Source organism: Balaenoptera musculus, chromosome 3, assembly GCF_009873245.2.
Source record: "Balaenoptera musculus isolate JJ_BM4_2016_0621 chromosome 3, mBalMus1.pri.v3, whole genome shotgun sequence".
Lineage (NCBI taxonomy): Eukaryota > Metazoa > Chordata > Mammalia > Artiodactyla > Balaenopteridae > Balaenoptera > Balaenoptera musculus.
In genome coordinates, this window is record NC_045787.1 from 151,536,855 (window position 1) to 151,554,470 (window position 17,616).

At 39.4% G+C, this 17,616-nt stretch overlaps 1 protein-coding gene across 1 annotated transcript; it reads right to left on the reverse strand.

The window, feature by feature from the left end:
* Nucleotides 1-11,763: 11,763 nt before the first annotated feature.
* LOC118891898 (olfactory receptor 1361-like) lies at nucleotides 11,764-12,570 on the reverse strand. The gene has a single exon (XM_036845799.1). The coding sequence runs from the start codon at nucleotides 12,568-12,570 to the stop codon at nucleotides 11,764-11,766; it is 807 nt and encodes a 268-aa protein (XP_036701694.1).
* Between the last annotated feature and the right edge of the window lie 5,046 nt (nucleotides 12,571-17,616).

The following is a 17,616-nucleotide window of genomic DNA, read 5'->3' on the forward strand; positions in this document are numbered from 1 at the left end:
GAAGGTATTGAAATCTCCAACTAAAGGCAATTCAGAGATATTGTGGGTTTGGATTCAGACCACTGCAATAAGGCAAATATCATAAATTTTTTGTTTCCCAGTGCATATAAAAAAGTTATGTTTATACTATACTGTAGTCTATTAAGTGTGTGATAGCATTATGTCTAAAAAACAATGTACATACATTAATTAAAAATACTTTATTGCTAAAAAATTCTAACCATCCTCTGAGTCTTTAGTGAGTCATTATCTTTTTTCAACAGTAACATCAAAGATCACCAGTTACCATAACAAATATAATCATAATGAAATAGCTTGAAATATTGCAAGAATTGCCAAAATGTGACACAGACATGAAGTGAGCAAATGGTGTTGGAAAAATGACACTGATAGACAGTCTCAATGCAGGCTTGCTGCAAACCTTCAATTTGTAAAAAAATGCAATATCCATGAAGCACAATAAACAAAACACAATAAATTGAGTTATGCCTGTACTATTGTAGAATTTTCTATTTCTCCTTTCAGTTCTGTCAGTTTTTGCTTCATATACTTTGCAGTTCTGTTGTTAGATGTGTATACATTATACTTTGCAGTTCTGTTGTTAGATGTGTATACATTTATAAGTCTTACATTTTCTGGTTAGATTGAACCTTTTATCAATATTTAATGTCCTCTTTGTCCCTTGTATCTTTTTTGACTTAAAGCCTATTTTTCTGACAGTAATATAGCCATTCCAGCTCTCTTGTGATTACTATTTGCATGAACTATCTTTTTCCATTCTTTTACTTTCAACCTCTTCATGTCTTTGTATCTAAAGTGAATTTGTTATAGGAAGAATACAGATGAATTGTATTTTTAAATCTAATCGGACAATTTCTGCCTTTCTGTAGGAGTAAAATAAGTTTACCTTTATTTAAAATTTTTTTCAATTTATTTTTGAGTTATAATTGACATGTAGAATTTTGTAAGTTTAATGTGTACATGTTGATTTGATACGTTTATATATTGTAATATGATTACCACCATAGTGTTAGTTAACACCTCTATTATGTCACATAATTATCATTTTTTTGAGGTGGGAATAATTATGATCTAGTCTCTTAGCAACTTTGACGTTTATAATATAGTATTGTTGTCTATAATTACTATGCTGTGCATTAGATCTACAGGACTTATTTATCTACTAGTTGCAAGTTTGTACCCTTAATCAACATATACTGAATACGCCCTCCCCAGTCCCTGGTAACCACCACTCTTTTCTCTGTTTTTATGAGTTTGGCTTTTTTAGATTCCACATATAAGTGATATAATACAGTATTTGTCTTTTTCCATCTGACATATCTCACTTAGAATAATGCTTTCATGGTCCATCCATGTTGTCTCAAATGGCAGGATTTTACTCTTTCTCATAGCTGAATAATATTCCATTATATATCATAATTTCTTTGTCCATTCATCCACTGATGAACACTTAGGCTGTTTCCATATCTTCATTTTTGTGAATAATGTTGCAGTGAACATGGCAGTGCATATATCTCTTTGACATTCTGTTTTCATTTACTTTGAATATGTACCCAGATGAAGAATTGCTAGATCATATGTAGCTCTATTTTTAATTTTTTGAGGAAGCTTCCTACTGTTTTCCATAGTGGCTGAGCCAATTTGCATTCTTCCCAAACAGTGAACAAGGGTTCCCTTATCTCTGCATCCTCTCCAACACTTGATATCACTTATCTTCTTGACAATAGCCATTCCAACAGGTGTGAGGTGATATCTCACTGTGATTTTTATTTGCATTTCCCTGATGATTAGTGATATTGGCCATCTTTTCATGTTCCTGTTTGCCATTTGGATTTCTTCCTTGGAAAAATATCTGTTTTGTTCCTTTGCTTGTTTAAAAAATTGGATTGTTTATTTGGTATTGAGTTGTATGAATTCTTTATATATTTTATATATTAACCCATTAACTGATATATGGCTTGCAATTGTGTTAGTCACCTGTACAGCAAAGTGATTCAGTTATACATATATACATATTTTCTGATTCCTTTCCATTATAGGTTATTACAAGATATTGAATATAATTCCCTGTGCTATACAGCAGGATCTTATTGTTTATCTATTTATATCTAGTGGTGTGTTTCTTTTAATCCCGTACTCTTAATCTATCCCTCTCCCCCTTCCCCTTTGCTAACCATAAATTTGTTTTCCATGTCTGTGAATCTATTTCTGTTTTGTAAATAAGTTCATTTGTATTATTTTTTAAGATTCCACATATAAGTGGTATCATGATATTTGTTTTTCTCTGTCTCACTTACTTCATTTAGTATGCTAATCTCTAGGTCCATCCATGGTACTGCAAATGACATTATTTCATTCTGACTGCATTTCCTGCCAGCCACATGGGACTTCATACCCTTCCTGCCTCAGGGCCTTTGCACTGGCTGTTCTTGGCCTGGCATTTTCTCTGCCTGAACCTTCAAATGGCTGATTTATTGTCTTTGTATCTCTGTGGGAGGTGATCTTGTTTGTCAGGTAACTTGTTTGTAGTGTGGTTTCTCTATGAGGCTGTGTCCTCCTGAGAACAGGGCATGTCCATCCCATTCACTGCTAGGTGCCCAGTGCCTGGAATAATACCTAGCACATGGTCAGTGCTCAACAAAGTAGTCAAATAAAAGAATGAACTTTCACAAAGGTATTGCACACCAAAGTCACCAGTACAAAATCCAGACCCTGTGTTGAGTGGGAAATATTTTGTTGTAGTTAATGAATACAATTAAGAAACAAAATTGTGACTTAAAGCATAAAATGCAGGCTTTTCTAAGTGAGCGGAGTGGAAAGGAGGCAGTGTCATCATTGTCAATGTAGGTAAGTCCAAGGTTCCATGTCAGTGGGAATTTCCTCAAATGTGTGAATAAGGAGAAGGAATTGTGTGCCTGGCTGATGTGACCCAGGAGTTGTGACCACTATAGACCAGAGGGATGCAAACTGGCTCCTGTGAGCCAGATGCAGTCTGTGAGAAGACCTGGTTTGAAGCTTTAATGTTTTATGAAACATTTCACATTTGCTGATATTTTTAGAAATCAATGATTTTATATAAAATCTGGAATTCTACCTCTTCTAGAAAAACTGGCAGACCTGGTGTCCTTGGACTCCTGTTCTTGGAGAGCAGAAATCAGTTAGAGAAGGAGAGGTGCTAATACTCACTGAGTACTCCTTGTGCTTAGCTCTGAACACAGATGCCCAGGCATCACTCAAAGCCTTCCTATGCAGTCAGTATGCATGTCCCCATTCTACATGAGGCAGGGGATGCACAGCAGAGCTAAATGGCTTTCCCAGAGGAGCAGAGTAGTGGTCCTACTCTCCAGGCTGCCCCACATCAGCATGATTTTTATAGCTGTGGTCATTTCCTGTTATGGCCTCTGGAATCACTTGGGAAAAGTCTACTCACTTTCCATGCTCCATCCTCTCTAGTATCTGCTGGAAGCTATCATTTCTGGAAATTTTCTTATCCCAGGCAGTTTAAATTGTGAAGGACTTCTGAAATCTGGGATGAAGAATTTGGACAAAGTTCAGTAGGTTATGGAAATCTTACTTTGATTTTAGATGCAGAGTTGTTCAGGTCTATAATTTTAAGCAGAAAATCGAATAAAATATTTAACATAACGTTGTTTGGCTGCACCCAGCAGGCCTACAAGGCCTACATTTACCCAGCCTTAAGACTGAAGAAAGAGCCTGGAGTCAGCAACAGAGACATCAGTGGTTTAATGAATGGGGGATCCTACATGTCTGAAACCAGGTTCCGGAGTGACACCCTACCATGTGCGGCACACAGTGGACAGGACATGGTGGCAGTCTTCATTCCCGGGTGAGAGGGGAAAGGAGATTGCCAGTTATAGGGGAAATTAGGTCAGGTTGGCTCATTAGTTACCAGGGAAACTAGCAGAGGGTCATGCCCCACACCACCCCTTTGATAAGGACAATCACTAGCTGGGGTCTGGGGTAAGCATGTAGGAAGGTCAGTCATGTGAGTAGGGTATAGGTGAAGAAGGCACTGGTCGAGCAGGGGATGTACAGAGAGTAAGAGAGCCCCCATCTTGAGTGGCCTGACAATACACTCCACCCCTACATACCCTGCATGACACTTAAAATCTTGGTCTGCCCCTTTTCCACAATATCCCTGTGGTCAGGTATGTCGGGGGCGCTGCCACCAGATACCACAGATACAATACAGACAGCAGCAGCCAGAGAGCATCAAGAGTAAGAGACCTAGTATGCTCAGGACAGTCATTTGCCAGGATGTGTGCAAATTTTGGAGACAAGCACTTACCAGGTCAATGGAGAGGGAGCCAATAGCAGCAGTGCCCTGTGCAGTTATAAGGAAGGTAAGGCCACCCCTGGTTTTCACAAACCCAGAGCCACTCCCATGGGGAGAGGAAGGCCCCAGCTTTAAAAGAAACATTCTGTTGGCCTAGCCAGGAGTCAGCACAGTTACAGGTCTGCCACCCAATATTATGTTGGGTGCCATTAGGAGTGGATCCATTAAGTCTTTCTAAACAAAAAAACAGTTAATCCCACTAGTTGGACTTGTGTGTTCTGAGGCCAGCCTATTCCACTCCACATAGCATAGCCCAGGGGGCTTATGGGCAGTCAGTTGTACAGTAAGTTTACCGACGGGGGTCCTTCTGATGTGGTGGCATGTGAGACAGGAAGGTGGTGAGAGCCTTTCTCCCCCATTTTCAGTCATCCCCACATAGTCACATTAGCCGGTTTGATTTTTCATGGAAGTCCAGAGGAGGACGACAATGGCATCTCACTGTAGACGCAGGAATTAGACTCATTTTGCAGTGAGGCCCGTGTTGCTGCTCAGTCCTCAAATAGATTTCCTCCCTCAGACTAAGGACGAAATGTAAGACATCTAACAGGCGCAGCACAGGGGAGATCATGACAATAAAGCAAAATACCAGCAGTACCCACATTCTGAGATAATACCACACCCACCCGTGGTTTTTGTCTTGGTCTTCAATACAATTCAGAAAACTCAAGTTTTCAGTGATACAAGAACGTGTCTAAAATGACGTACACAGTGGCCACCTAGTTTTACCTTGGATGTCTGAACCACAGTTACTCCAGTTTGACTTTCAAATGCATTTCCTTCCTCAATGGCCAAAGCAGATGCACAACACATGTCTGAAAGTCTGCAGAACAGGCTTCTCTGGTCAGTAAAATTTAAGTTAAAACACGCATAAGCCTTCTGACTTCCCCATACCTGAATATGTGCATATTTTCCATCATTTCCCCTTTTGATTGCAAATCTTTTGATAGAAATCAATGATGCTCAAAATATCCATCCCTCAATGCTGGGGTGCTGGCTCCTACCCCAGGTTCGGATCATGTCCCTCGCTGTTAGGTCTCCTTTATATTCACCTAGTCATTCACGTTGGGGGAAAACTAATCTGATCTCATGAACAGGCTCAGAGATATGTTAATGGGGAAACACTTTATGGGCTATACATTTTATCACTTACACTCAATTGTCACACAAGCATTGCACATGTGCTATTAGCAGCAGACTTAAAGCAAGCAGTGTCACATTTCATGAGTAGTTATAATCTGTGAAAATTTCGCTAGATAATTTTCTTTCCATCCAGAACATCAGGGCAAAAGCATGGTTAACACAATAACTGTCGTAAATACAGACCTTAACTAACAGAACTAGAATTTAACATCCACTAAAACATAGTCTTTTTTCTCTCTGAAATTAGCCTCATCTCCACCAAACACAGCCAAATCAAAACTAGTTTGTTTGCAATTGACCATATCAGCTCCTTCAAACTGGCTGAGGTAGAAGTCCTCCGGAGTCTCAGACTGAATTCCCCAAAGGCCTCTCAAGGTCAGGAAAGCCATGACAAAAGCCTGCCATAAGCCTCCACCTCAGTGGATTTCTCTCTTCTAGAGGTCCCCCAAATATCAAGATTCGTGCACATGCCAGGAGACAGTCTTTCCCATTCACCTGATAAGGCTGCTCAGAAACCAAGAGTCCCAGTTTTTGGAGGAACTGGGCAGAGAGAAAAGAAAAATGTTTCAATTCTACCCTCAGGAGTAGTTTACCCAATTGCTGTAAGTCACAACTAACGTGAGGGGAGGGCATCCCTCTATCTGGAAAACACAGATCAAAACATTCCAGACAAAACCCATAAATATTATAACCATATTCACCAGTTCACTCAGTAACCAATCCTTTCATTAACTTTTTACGTAGCCATCAGGTTTTCCTTTAGGATTATTTAAGTTCTTACCCAGTTCAGCAGTGTAATCTGAAATTTATCAGAGACCTGTTATTGTCGAAAGGTCGTTCCTATGAATCTTGAAGATGAAGCACTTTTGCAAAAGCATCAGAGTACAACAATAACTGTCTATAAAAGACAAAAGACTTAAAAAGTCACAGTTAAACATCTTACCACAATGTAAGCGATAAAGAAACTTGGTTATAATAACTAGAATTATGACTGATTATAATCTTAACCCTTAAAAACCTTAATCTCTGGCAAAAACCAAGAAACAATTGTGCATTTCCTGATGGGAAAGCTTAATGCTTTAGTCTTATTCTCCTAAGCAGGCAAAAGTAGATAAACTTAGACCTGCCCAGTAATTAATGTTCCAATATTTTATCTTTTTTGAAATGACCTAGATAGTCAATGAATTCTCTTCATTTAACTTAGTTTAGTTTCAAGTTACCAAAATCTTGAGAGACTATTTTAGATAGACATTCCCAAAACATAATTATTCCCATAAAGATTTTAAAAAACCTTGCTCCTTTTTCTTCGTTTACTCTTAGAGATCACATATGATTAGATTAAAGTTCCTGAGAACCCAGGTAGATGATATACATCTCAAAGGTACAGGAAGAGAAATACCAATTCCTTCTAGAGAGCTAGCTTAACCAATTACAGAAGGCTCACTTTGATACAATAGCAGAGTCATGAGGGACCATTGTTCTCCAGATCTCTTGGCAGCCCCCATTCATCATGGACAGCCACTACAGTGTCCCACATATTAGTAGACATCCACTGCAGTACTACCCCTGCAACTTTCAGGATTACCCCCTCAACTTTTGGACCCCACGTGTGAATGGACAGCCACCCCGGGATAAAACCCGCAACTTTCAGGCCCCACAAGCTAGTGGACAGCCCCTGCAACTTTCCATTCCCCATCCTGTATTTCCCAACATCTCAGTGCTCACAGGAGTTTCCTTGTTCTCCTGGATGGCTCCGCCAACTGTTGGGTTGCACCCAGCAGGCCTATAAGGCCTACATTTGCCCAGTTTAAGACCAAAGAAGAAGCCTGGAGTCAGCAACAGAGACATCAGTGGCTTAATGGATGGTAGGGGGTGTAGATTGCCAGTTAGAGGGGGAATTATGTCAGTTTGGTGTATTAGTTACCAGGACACATACTACCCCTTTGATAAGGACAGTCACTAGCCTGGGCCTGGGGCAAGCATGTAGGAAGGTCAGTTGTGTGAGTAGGGTATAGGTGAAGCAGGCAGTGGTTGAGCAGGGGATGTACAGAGAGTAAGAGAGCCCTTACCTTGAGTGGCCTGACCATATAAATGTCATCAGTATTATACCATGTCCCTGTTCCCTCCTTCCTGATCCTCTACTCCACACTTCATGTAGTAAAGTCAGAGTAATTTATTTACCTATTTGGCTTTGAATGATTTCTTTACCAAAATATTGTATTAGATATGATTTCTCGAGACTACTTTTGGCTTCATTATGACAATTTTTAAGGATATAAGCTGAATTTGTGTACGATAGAAATTTCTTGAAACAACTGGATCACTAGGCAGTTCTTTGGTCTTTTAAGGTTCTATAGGGAGTTTGTGTTGTAATCATGGCTTTGTATTGTGGGATTTGATCTGCATCATCAAGTCTGAATTCTTAAGGGACATCTGCAGCTACTTTCATGCAACAACAATAACCTTACGTCCTTCTTGGCAAATATATCCATCCACAATACAGGGGCAAGTTTGTGCCTAAATATCAGTTGTATCTCACATTTAGAAATCATGATGAACCCGAACCAGTAGTTTTTGATGAGCAACAGGATATACCTGAAGTTTAGAATGAATAAAAGGTGGCCTGTTTTGACAGTGGGCTTGGCAATACACTGTGTACCTCTGTGTGGCTTACAAATGAAAAGTTAATCTAGAAAACCAGATTCATTTGGAATCAGAGTTCATAAGTTAGACATAGCCAGGTCTCAATATTCAAGTGACCGAAGGTCAATGCCGAGAATAAAGTCATCTGCTTGAAGGCCAATTGACAATGTGATAGATAAAATTCATATAAAGCCTAGCTTTCTGCCCTCAAGCACAAGGAGACAAGATATTACAGGCAGAACAGTAAGAATCTCTACTAGGCTACAATATCCAGGGAATAGCAGGAAGGGCTTCTTCAGCTCCTAAGAGATGGTGCTGGACTCTGATGGAAACAGTGGCCTTGGAACAGACACTTGAAGGACAAGTTAGAGGAAAATGATTCCATGAAACTTGAAAATACCTCCAATGGCCGTGACATGGAGCAATCCTTGTTCCCTCCAGGGAGAACAGTATCTGGGGAAATGTGCCAGGAAGAAGGATGAGCCTTTATTTCAACATTCACTGAGGTGAAGCCAAACTTTTCTCTCCAAATGGTTTTAAGTGGCTTACAAAGAGCTGTTCCCTGTTGGCTAATTAGTGCTAGATGGAAGTTGCCTGTGGTGAAGTGGGAGTGGTGCCTTTAGGGAGTCCCAGCTGCAGAGAAGAGGCTCCTGGCACAGGCCCAGCCTCTGCTAATTCAGGCCCTGGAGGGTGAATTCCCAGACACAATCCTGATTTCCTGGCTGCTCCCAGGGGGGACTCTGCCAGCCTGGCACTGCTTTGCTTCTATGGGGAGAGGGCACTAGAAGCCTTGCATGATGCTGAGCTTTAATTTATGACCACTTCATGTCATGTGTGACTCTCACATGCAGGAAACCACAACAGAGGCTGATTCTACCTGGACCCTAGAGTAAACCCCTTTTCTTATTTCCCCTTCATTCCCCTTAAGTGGTTGAAGTAATGCAGGAAGCCAGTGAAGATGGAGTTGAAGGTGGTCCCCAGAAGTAGGAGGATTAAAGACTTGAGGCTCTGGTAGAATTAAACAGCATATAACCTCTCACACCACAGCCAGTCTGAGCAAGACAGAGACCTTTCTTCTTTTTTTTTTTTTTTTCTTCTTTTCCAATTTGTATTCCTTTTATTTCTTTTTCTTCTCTGATTGCCGTGGCTAGGACTTCCAGAACTATGTTGAATAATAGTGGTGAGAGTGGACATCCTTGGAGACCTTTCTTCTTTCTGCTCACACCACACTGCTGAGATTTCTTTTCCCCTTCAGACAGGATCTTCTGTCTGGTGAATGATGATTTCTCCCCTGAGGTGAACGAATGGGGACCATGTAGATAGAGAGTGATTTTCCCTTTGACTTTGTACCCTATTGTAAGTTCACTGATTTCTCTCTATCCTCATGCTCCTCCTCACAGCCAACTTTTGACTGAGAGTTGAGGGGGAGAGGGATGAGCAATAAAACTATATCCCAAACAGGGCTCTTTTCATTCAACCCTGCTGCTTCATTGGGTCCCAGAATGCAGTGAAATCTTTCTGTGTTCTGGAGTAACCTTCTCAGTACTTTAGGTCCCTAGATTTAAATTTTTACCCTTCTGATTTTTTTGTGTCTAGGAATGTTCACTTCCCAGTTTCCCATTAGACTTGCCTACCACATCATCAGTGATTTTTCAATACATGATTACTTGGGATGACCAAAAACTCTACTGAGCATTGTATGGGATGTGCCCATGCATAATCTATGGTATTTTATCAAAGTGAATATGTAATGTAATAACCAGAGGAGACATGTATGCAGATATGGGTAATGCAAGGAAGAATATGATGAGACCAAAATGAGTCATGGAACCTTAAACACCAACATTAGTCCATGTTATTATATCTCGAGCATTTGCACTAAACTACTTCTAAAATAAAACTTAACAGTTCAGAACACTACATTGATTTTATCACATGTAGTCAGGTTCCCACTGGCACCAACATACATTTGGGAGTTCATTTACTACATCCAAGAAGAACTATGTTGTGTGCTCAGTACATGTCTGTGAGATGTAATTAGTAAAGGAGTTAAGGGGAATGCACAATTATTAGAGTCTTAAAAAATCAAGGGAGTCTTTCAGCAGATGAATGAAAGAAAGAGGAAGAGAATTAGGAGAAAGTCATGGAACATATAATTATGTGAGTTGATGACAAATAAAGTTGTAAGTATGGCTCAGGGCCAAGACATCTTGGGCATTGTATTTGAAGGTAATACTTGGATTTATCCTGGCCTCTTCAAGATTTCTATAGGGATTGGCTGACAGGATGCCATCAATATTTTAGGAGGATTAAACTGGTCCTGTGTGCAGGACAGATATGTGTAGGGGGAGGCAGGATGCAGTCAGAACCACTATAAGCCTGTTGCTGTGCTCATGGTAAGAGCTGGTCAGTGTTGGGACCAAGTGGGAAAGGAGGTGATAGTGAGGACAATGAGTACGGATTTTTCACAAGAGTAGAGAAGATTGAGAAAGGAGAGAAGGCCAATGAGGAATTGAAGGCTATTGAAGAATGACCACTGGAGATTTAGGTGAGTGCTCTCTGGACACCAGGGAAGACAAGGTGGGAACCCTCAGATGTAGAGTAGGAAAAGAGGCAAGGCCTCCTGGAAACTTGCCCCATGGATTGGAACAAACTCTGGACTTGGAGTCAGAAGTTCTGGGTTCTAATCCAAATCCTGTAATTAATTCATGTTTTCATGTTCCTAAGGTGCTATAGTAACTCTGGACACTTTAGCATTAAGGGAACCTCTGCTTCTCTTAGCCCATCTAAATTTGAAGGGATACCGAGATTTATATGAGGAAGTCTAGCTATTGTCTGAGGCTCACCCCCTGATACCCATCCCTGACACCCATGCCAGGCAATAAAGCACCAAAAAGTTAGATTGGTGGTGGGGGAAGAAGAATAGTGCAAGGGTAGGTTCTGAGCTGTGAGAGGTGAGGGTAGGAATTGAGCCTAGGACAGAGGAAAAGTTAACTAATTCAGTAATGACCAAAGACCCTGAAAGTAACAGGACCATTTGTAACCAATAATTGCTAGTTGTACAGCCCTGGAAAAAGTAACTTTTCTGTGACTCAGTTAATTGGGGATAATTTAACATCTCCTAATGTGAGGCCATAGAGGACAGGTGACACTGAGGAGAGCCAGCTCTAAAGTTTTCTGAAATTCTCAGACCATATGGTAGCCACTCTCTTATAGGGTTGCTGGACCCAATCCTGTCTTTTCCTGAATTTTTGTTGTCTGTAAAATGAGTGCTTTAGAATCACACCTTTTTATAGATAACTAATGGTTTTATGACTTATGAGCACCTATCAGCCTCGTATTTAAAAGCACGACCATGATCACATATCATTAATTAGAGGAATAGTCATGGGTAAATTTACACCTATAGGGACTCAGTTTCTTGGTTTGTAAAATGAAGAAATGTATGCTATCCAAGAGTCCTCTCAGTTCTAAAATTTTTAAATTATAGAATATGAAATTAGTTTCCTTAAAGCTCCCTTCGTGTCATGATTTCTCAGGCTGTAGATGAAGGGATTGACGAGGGGAGTCACCACTGTGAAGATGACAGTGGTCACCACATCTTATACTGAGTAGGAGGATGAAGGGTGCATATAGACCCCCAGGATTGCCCCATAGAAGAGGGAGACCACAGTGAGGTGGGATCTACACGTGGACAGGGCTTTCCTTATTCCATGGGCAGATGGCAACTTCAGTACATTAGAGAAGATGTAATCATATGAAATGATGATACATGTAAATGGTGTCATAAATACCAATCCACCCACAGTGAATACCATCAGGTCATTGATAAAGGTATTCGAACAAGAGAGTTTTAGAATAGGATAAGGGTCACAGAAAAAATGATACACAGCATTGTTGGAACAAAATGTGAGTTGGACCATGAGAAGAGTGTGTAGGAGAGCATGCAGATTTGTACTGACCCGAGATGCAGCCACCAGAAGGACACAGAGTTTGGGCCTCCTGATCATGGTGTAGTGGAGTGGGCAACAGATGGCAGTATAATCATCATAGGCCATCACACTCAGGAGGAACCCATCCATGTTGATGAAAATGATGAAGAAGTAGATCTGGGTCATACATTCCATGTAAGAGACAGACTTGCTTCCCAGTATGTGATTCACCAGCATCTTGGGGATTGTGACTGATGAAAAGCAGATGTCGACACAGGAGAGGTGGGCCAAGAAGAAGTACATGGGTGTTTGGAGATGACTGTCACAGTTGGTAGCCAAGACGATGAGAAGGTTCCCAATGAGGGTGACCAGGTACATCCACAAGAACAGCCCAAAGAGAACCTTCTCCTGCTCTGACTGCCCAGAGAGTCCCAGGAGAATGAATTCTGTGACTCCAGTCTGGTTGTCTCTGCCCATGTCTGCAGGGGAGAAAATGTGGTCAAAAGTAAAAGGAAATATTTATTTAATTAGGCTCCATATATTGTTTAGAGATTACAATTTTTTAATGATACCAGATCCAAAATTTATTTCTTAATTAATAACACTTCAAATATAAAAGTAGATGAGATTGATAATGTCATCATTTGAGCAAATTTTTTATGATACTGTTTTGTCATTGAGAATTAATTCACATTAGATAATTCTATGAAGCGAGTTTTAATGAAATAAATAGCTGGTTAATTTCTATAATTCTAATTTGTGTTTAATTATCTTTGATTTCATGCAGCTTAATTCATACTTCACTAACAGTTAATGAATATCTGGTATATACAAGTTATTTTCACATACACAATTTCTTTTAATCCATATCATTCATATATATATTTTTTTGGCCGCCTCACATGGCTTGTGGGATCTCAGTTCCCCGACCAGGTATTGAACCTGGGCCACAGCAGTAAAAGCCCAGAATTCTAACCACTAGGCCACCAGGGAACTTCTGTAATCCATCATTCATAAATGAGGATCCTGAGAAAAAGAATCAGAGATGAAGAATCTGGTATTCAGAGAAATTAGGTGATGACAGATTAGATTGAAAGAACGCATAACATTTGTAGTCTTGAAACAGCTGAAATGCCCTTTTCTTTAAATTCCTCCCTAGTTTTACTTCCAAGTTTCAATTATCAACCATTTATTGACACTATAACCAAGTGCCAGGCAGTGTCCTCCTGCTTTACATACATTTCTTACAGATTTAATATATGTAAATTTTAAAAATAACAAGCTTCATTAAGCAGAAGGGAAAAATGAAGCAATGAGATTTAGCTATTTGTTTAAAGTCATAAGATCTTTTACCCAAATAACTTTATACAACTCACTCAAATTCATTCTGGATCTCTCTTATTTTCTCAGGATTATACTACTTCTAGGCATTGAAGGATCTGCCTGGCAGTTTTCCCTCAACCTTGTAACTGGATAGCATCAAAATGTCATTGCAGGGCTTCCCTGGTGGCGCAGTGGTTGAGAATCTGCCTGCCAATGCAGGGGACACGGGTTCGAGCCCTGGTCTGGGAAAATCCCACATGCCGCGGAGCAACTAAGCCCATGTGCCACAGCTACTGAGCCTGCGCGTCTGGAGCCTGGGCTCCACCTCAAGAGAGGCCACGATAGTGAGAGGCCCGCGCACCGCGATGAAGAGTGGCTCCCGCTTGCCACAACTAGAGAAAGCCCTCGCACAGAAACGAAGACCCAACACAGCCAAAAATAAATAAATTAATTAATTAATAAAAAATAATAATAATAATAATAATAATAATAAAAAAATGTCATTGCAGTAGCTCACAAATGTTGGCTTGGATGAGCTAAGCATGCTAGTGAGTTTGCTATGTACTGGATTCTGTGAAGAAATTTCTTTTCTCCCTGTGCTGGCCAAAACAGGATCACTGGTATCTGGTATTATTTTTGAAGGGGAAAAAGAGATTCATAGAGAAAGTAAAGTTATGGGGCATATCCAAGTGATCATCCCAGCCTTAAGGAATTAATGCAGGCAGGAAGAGTCAGATAGAGCATTTTGAATCTGTAAGAAGTCACAGTATTCGAATAGTAAAGAGGAGAGGAGATGGCATTTCAGCAGAGGAGATTTACAGGTTAAATGTCTTGACTGACTGGGATAAAGGATGTCACAGGCAATACTTTTAGGAGAGTGGTTGCAGGATGTATATAATATGGTGACTACAAAGTATCCTAGCATTTTGAGAGTTAAATTAATAAAACCAAGGTAAAATTCTGAGATCTGAAGCCATTTTTCTCATAAATTATATCACAGAATTAAAAGGTAGAAAGGCAGTAGTTGGCAGTACCCAGAGCTATTGAAAGAAGGTACTTCAGGGAAAGGATGTAGAATGTAGAAGTGGGGGGTACAGGGGTTGCATCAAGGAAAAACCAAAACAATATTTGTGCAGACTTTTTCATTGTACTCCAAACAGTAAATGTTGATATTAGGGTCTTAATTGTAAGCTATTTCCCATAATGGAAATGGTAGTAGAAGGTGAAAGACGTATAGCAGGATGGCGATAGGGTTTTTCCTATTGTCTGGGAACTGGCAAAGGCAAAAACAGGTCTACAGGCTCTAAATAACCCAGACTCTATGTCGAGAGATCTGCCAGCATTAAGGTTAGCCACTTCTTGTCAATGTTTGCTGGGATAGTCCTACCAGGAGTACAATCAACGGTGCCCCCAACCCCCAAGTCAATATTGTAGGAGGGCCTGGTTTCATACATTAGTCCCTTGTGAGTATCTTTAGTTTGTGACTGTCTCTGAGACATCTGATGTATTTGCAGCATTGAGTGTTTGTGTTCCTGGACCTTAAAACTGAGGATGCTTAGTGCCTGGACCCCAGCTCAAGCTGACGCCCTCTGTGGGGTTCCATGTGACATCCAAGCAACCTCCCTCTGAGACACTTCTGTAATGTGGTCATAGACCACAGTGAAGGTACACAGGGAAGCAACTAATAAAACGGTGGAGATTAAGGGCAGAATAGGAGGGTCTTGAATGTCTGACAGAAGAGTCTCTTTTGTGAGGAAGGAGGGTGGCTCTTGGCTCTGAGCTTTTGGCCAGAATTTCTAAGAGCCTGCCGTCACTGATCTTAGCACTGCTGCCCTTAGTTATCTCTTTCCTTTCCCACTGCTTAATTTTCCATTTCCACCTTGGAAACATGCTTGCTCTATTCTGCAATGGGCAGTACATCCTGAAAGAGGAAAGGCTTGTACATGTTAAACCAGGTGATGTTTCCCGTTTGAACTTGGTGAGATGCTGAAGAATTTAGTGTGTGTTTCTCCAAATGTAAATGTATGTGTTTTTGTCTGTGTGAATCTGTCTTTGTTGGAGATAACTGTGTCCTCACCTGTTTTCCCAGATTTTCTTACCTGGCTGCTCTGCTGCTGTGAGATGCTATCTTGGGACCCCTGTCTCCACTGGCTCCTTGCTTGACCCTGAATCATGAGAAAGTCACAGCTAGTGGGGGAGTAAGAAAGCTTTTCTCACCGGAGGAGAACACAGATTCAGACAGGTGCTTCTAAGGTGGATTCCCCACAGCTCCTCATTAAAGGCACACATACTAACTGTTCTTTGTTTTTACCCTCTCTGGACACAGATATCTCAGCCTGAGGGGAAATCAGTTTAGTGCTCAGACTTGCTTCCCATTGCATCAAGTACATCTCACGCCCATGTCACAGACAAAATATACTTGGTCCCTTGCTCTGTGCTCAGAATTGACCTGAAGAAAAATTGTGAAGCCAGTGAAGTTGGCCCACAGATATTCATGGTAGCTCCATTCTGAACACTTCGCTCTACACAGACTCCCTTTTGTATAATCCTTAAGTCTTTAGGACTCTGCACTCTTTCTTCTTTCAAATAAAAGGTTTGTCAATTTATAGTAAGAAAGTAATGTCTAAGAACAGACCCTCAATTCTGTCTCAATTAATCTCTGTAATAGTTGCTGTGTCCCTGACATAGGAAACCAGAGGTACCACTTAGAAATTCTGGCCTGTGGACGGGGGTAGGGAATACTGGGTGTGGGTTATATATGTGGTCATCTAAATAATATCTGTGGGCTATTGGAACTTGGGTGTGTATTTTTAAGTTTCTATTTGTGTGCATATACATAGCAAAATTTTTACAAGGTGAGTTTTAAAACCAATTTTTAAAAAAAGAAAGAACACAAATATGAAATTGGGCAAAAATTAGAGAACATGGGTGGCATTATTAATTAAAGACAAAGCAATAATTAAGTCAACTGCAAGCATAAATCACAAGAGAGGAATATTTTATGATAACAAGGGACAAATTCATAAAACTTATCACAGTTATGAAATCAAACAAAACAATGTAGAAACTGTTTGCAATAGCAATGTAAGCAATGTATAATAGCAATAGGTTAGGCAAAGGTTTATAAAAATTTTTTAAAGAAGTTGATTAATGTCTTAATGATGGACTTTAATATACAATTCCCAGAATTTGATAGATCAAGTAGTTAATTAAAAAATATGGCAGAGATTTTGTTTAAACAACAAAGAAATTTGATTTAAAAATATATGTATGTACACAGGGAACTATATTCAATATCCTGTGATAAACCATAATGGAAAAGAATATAAAAAAAGAATGCATATATAACTGAATCACTTTGTTGTACAGCAGAAATTAACACATTGTAAATCAACTATACATCAGTTAAAAAATATATATACATATAAAATACATATATTTCCACCTTGAAAATAGAGAATATATATTCTTATTTTAAGCCCAGGGAATAATTACAAATGTTGGACATTTTCTTGACTACAACAAAAACTTTATAATAGAGTCCCAGATATTGATTTCATCGGATATATTCTCTTATGGCCTTCACCACAAAGCCAAAAATTAGAAACCAGAAATCAAAATGTAAAAAGAAATGTTCAGTTGATAAAATTTAAAACAGTGTTCTTCATAATCCCCATATCAAAAAGAAAGTTAAAACCAAATGATTCATAAATTAGAGAAAAAATATAAAAAGCTATGGGAAAATAGACTAAATGCTTTTATTATAATAAAAGAATATAAAAACTGAATAAATACAAGTATTTAATCAGAATTTTTATTTTAAAATTATTTTAGTCAAATAAATCTATTAGCATAGCTTTAAAAGTTAAAGTCTTAAATGAGAAAGGTAGTTCCCTACCTATCTTTCCACTCCATGATCCAACTTCCCAATATAAATACTTTTATATATTTCTAAATAATATGCTTATAATGCTATTTTTGATCATTGATTTACAATATACTGTCTTCCCATTTTTGACAGGTGATGAGTAATACCACTTCACCATCCCTTTTCCCTCTTCCTCAAATGCTCCTATTATATATAGGTACATCACAATTTGGAGGTAATGTCAATATTTATTATTATTTATTTAATTTAATTAATTAAATTAATTAATATATAATATTAATTAATATTATATTATAATATAATATTAATAA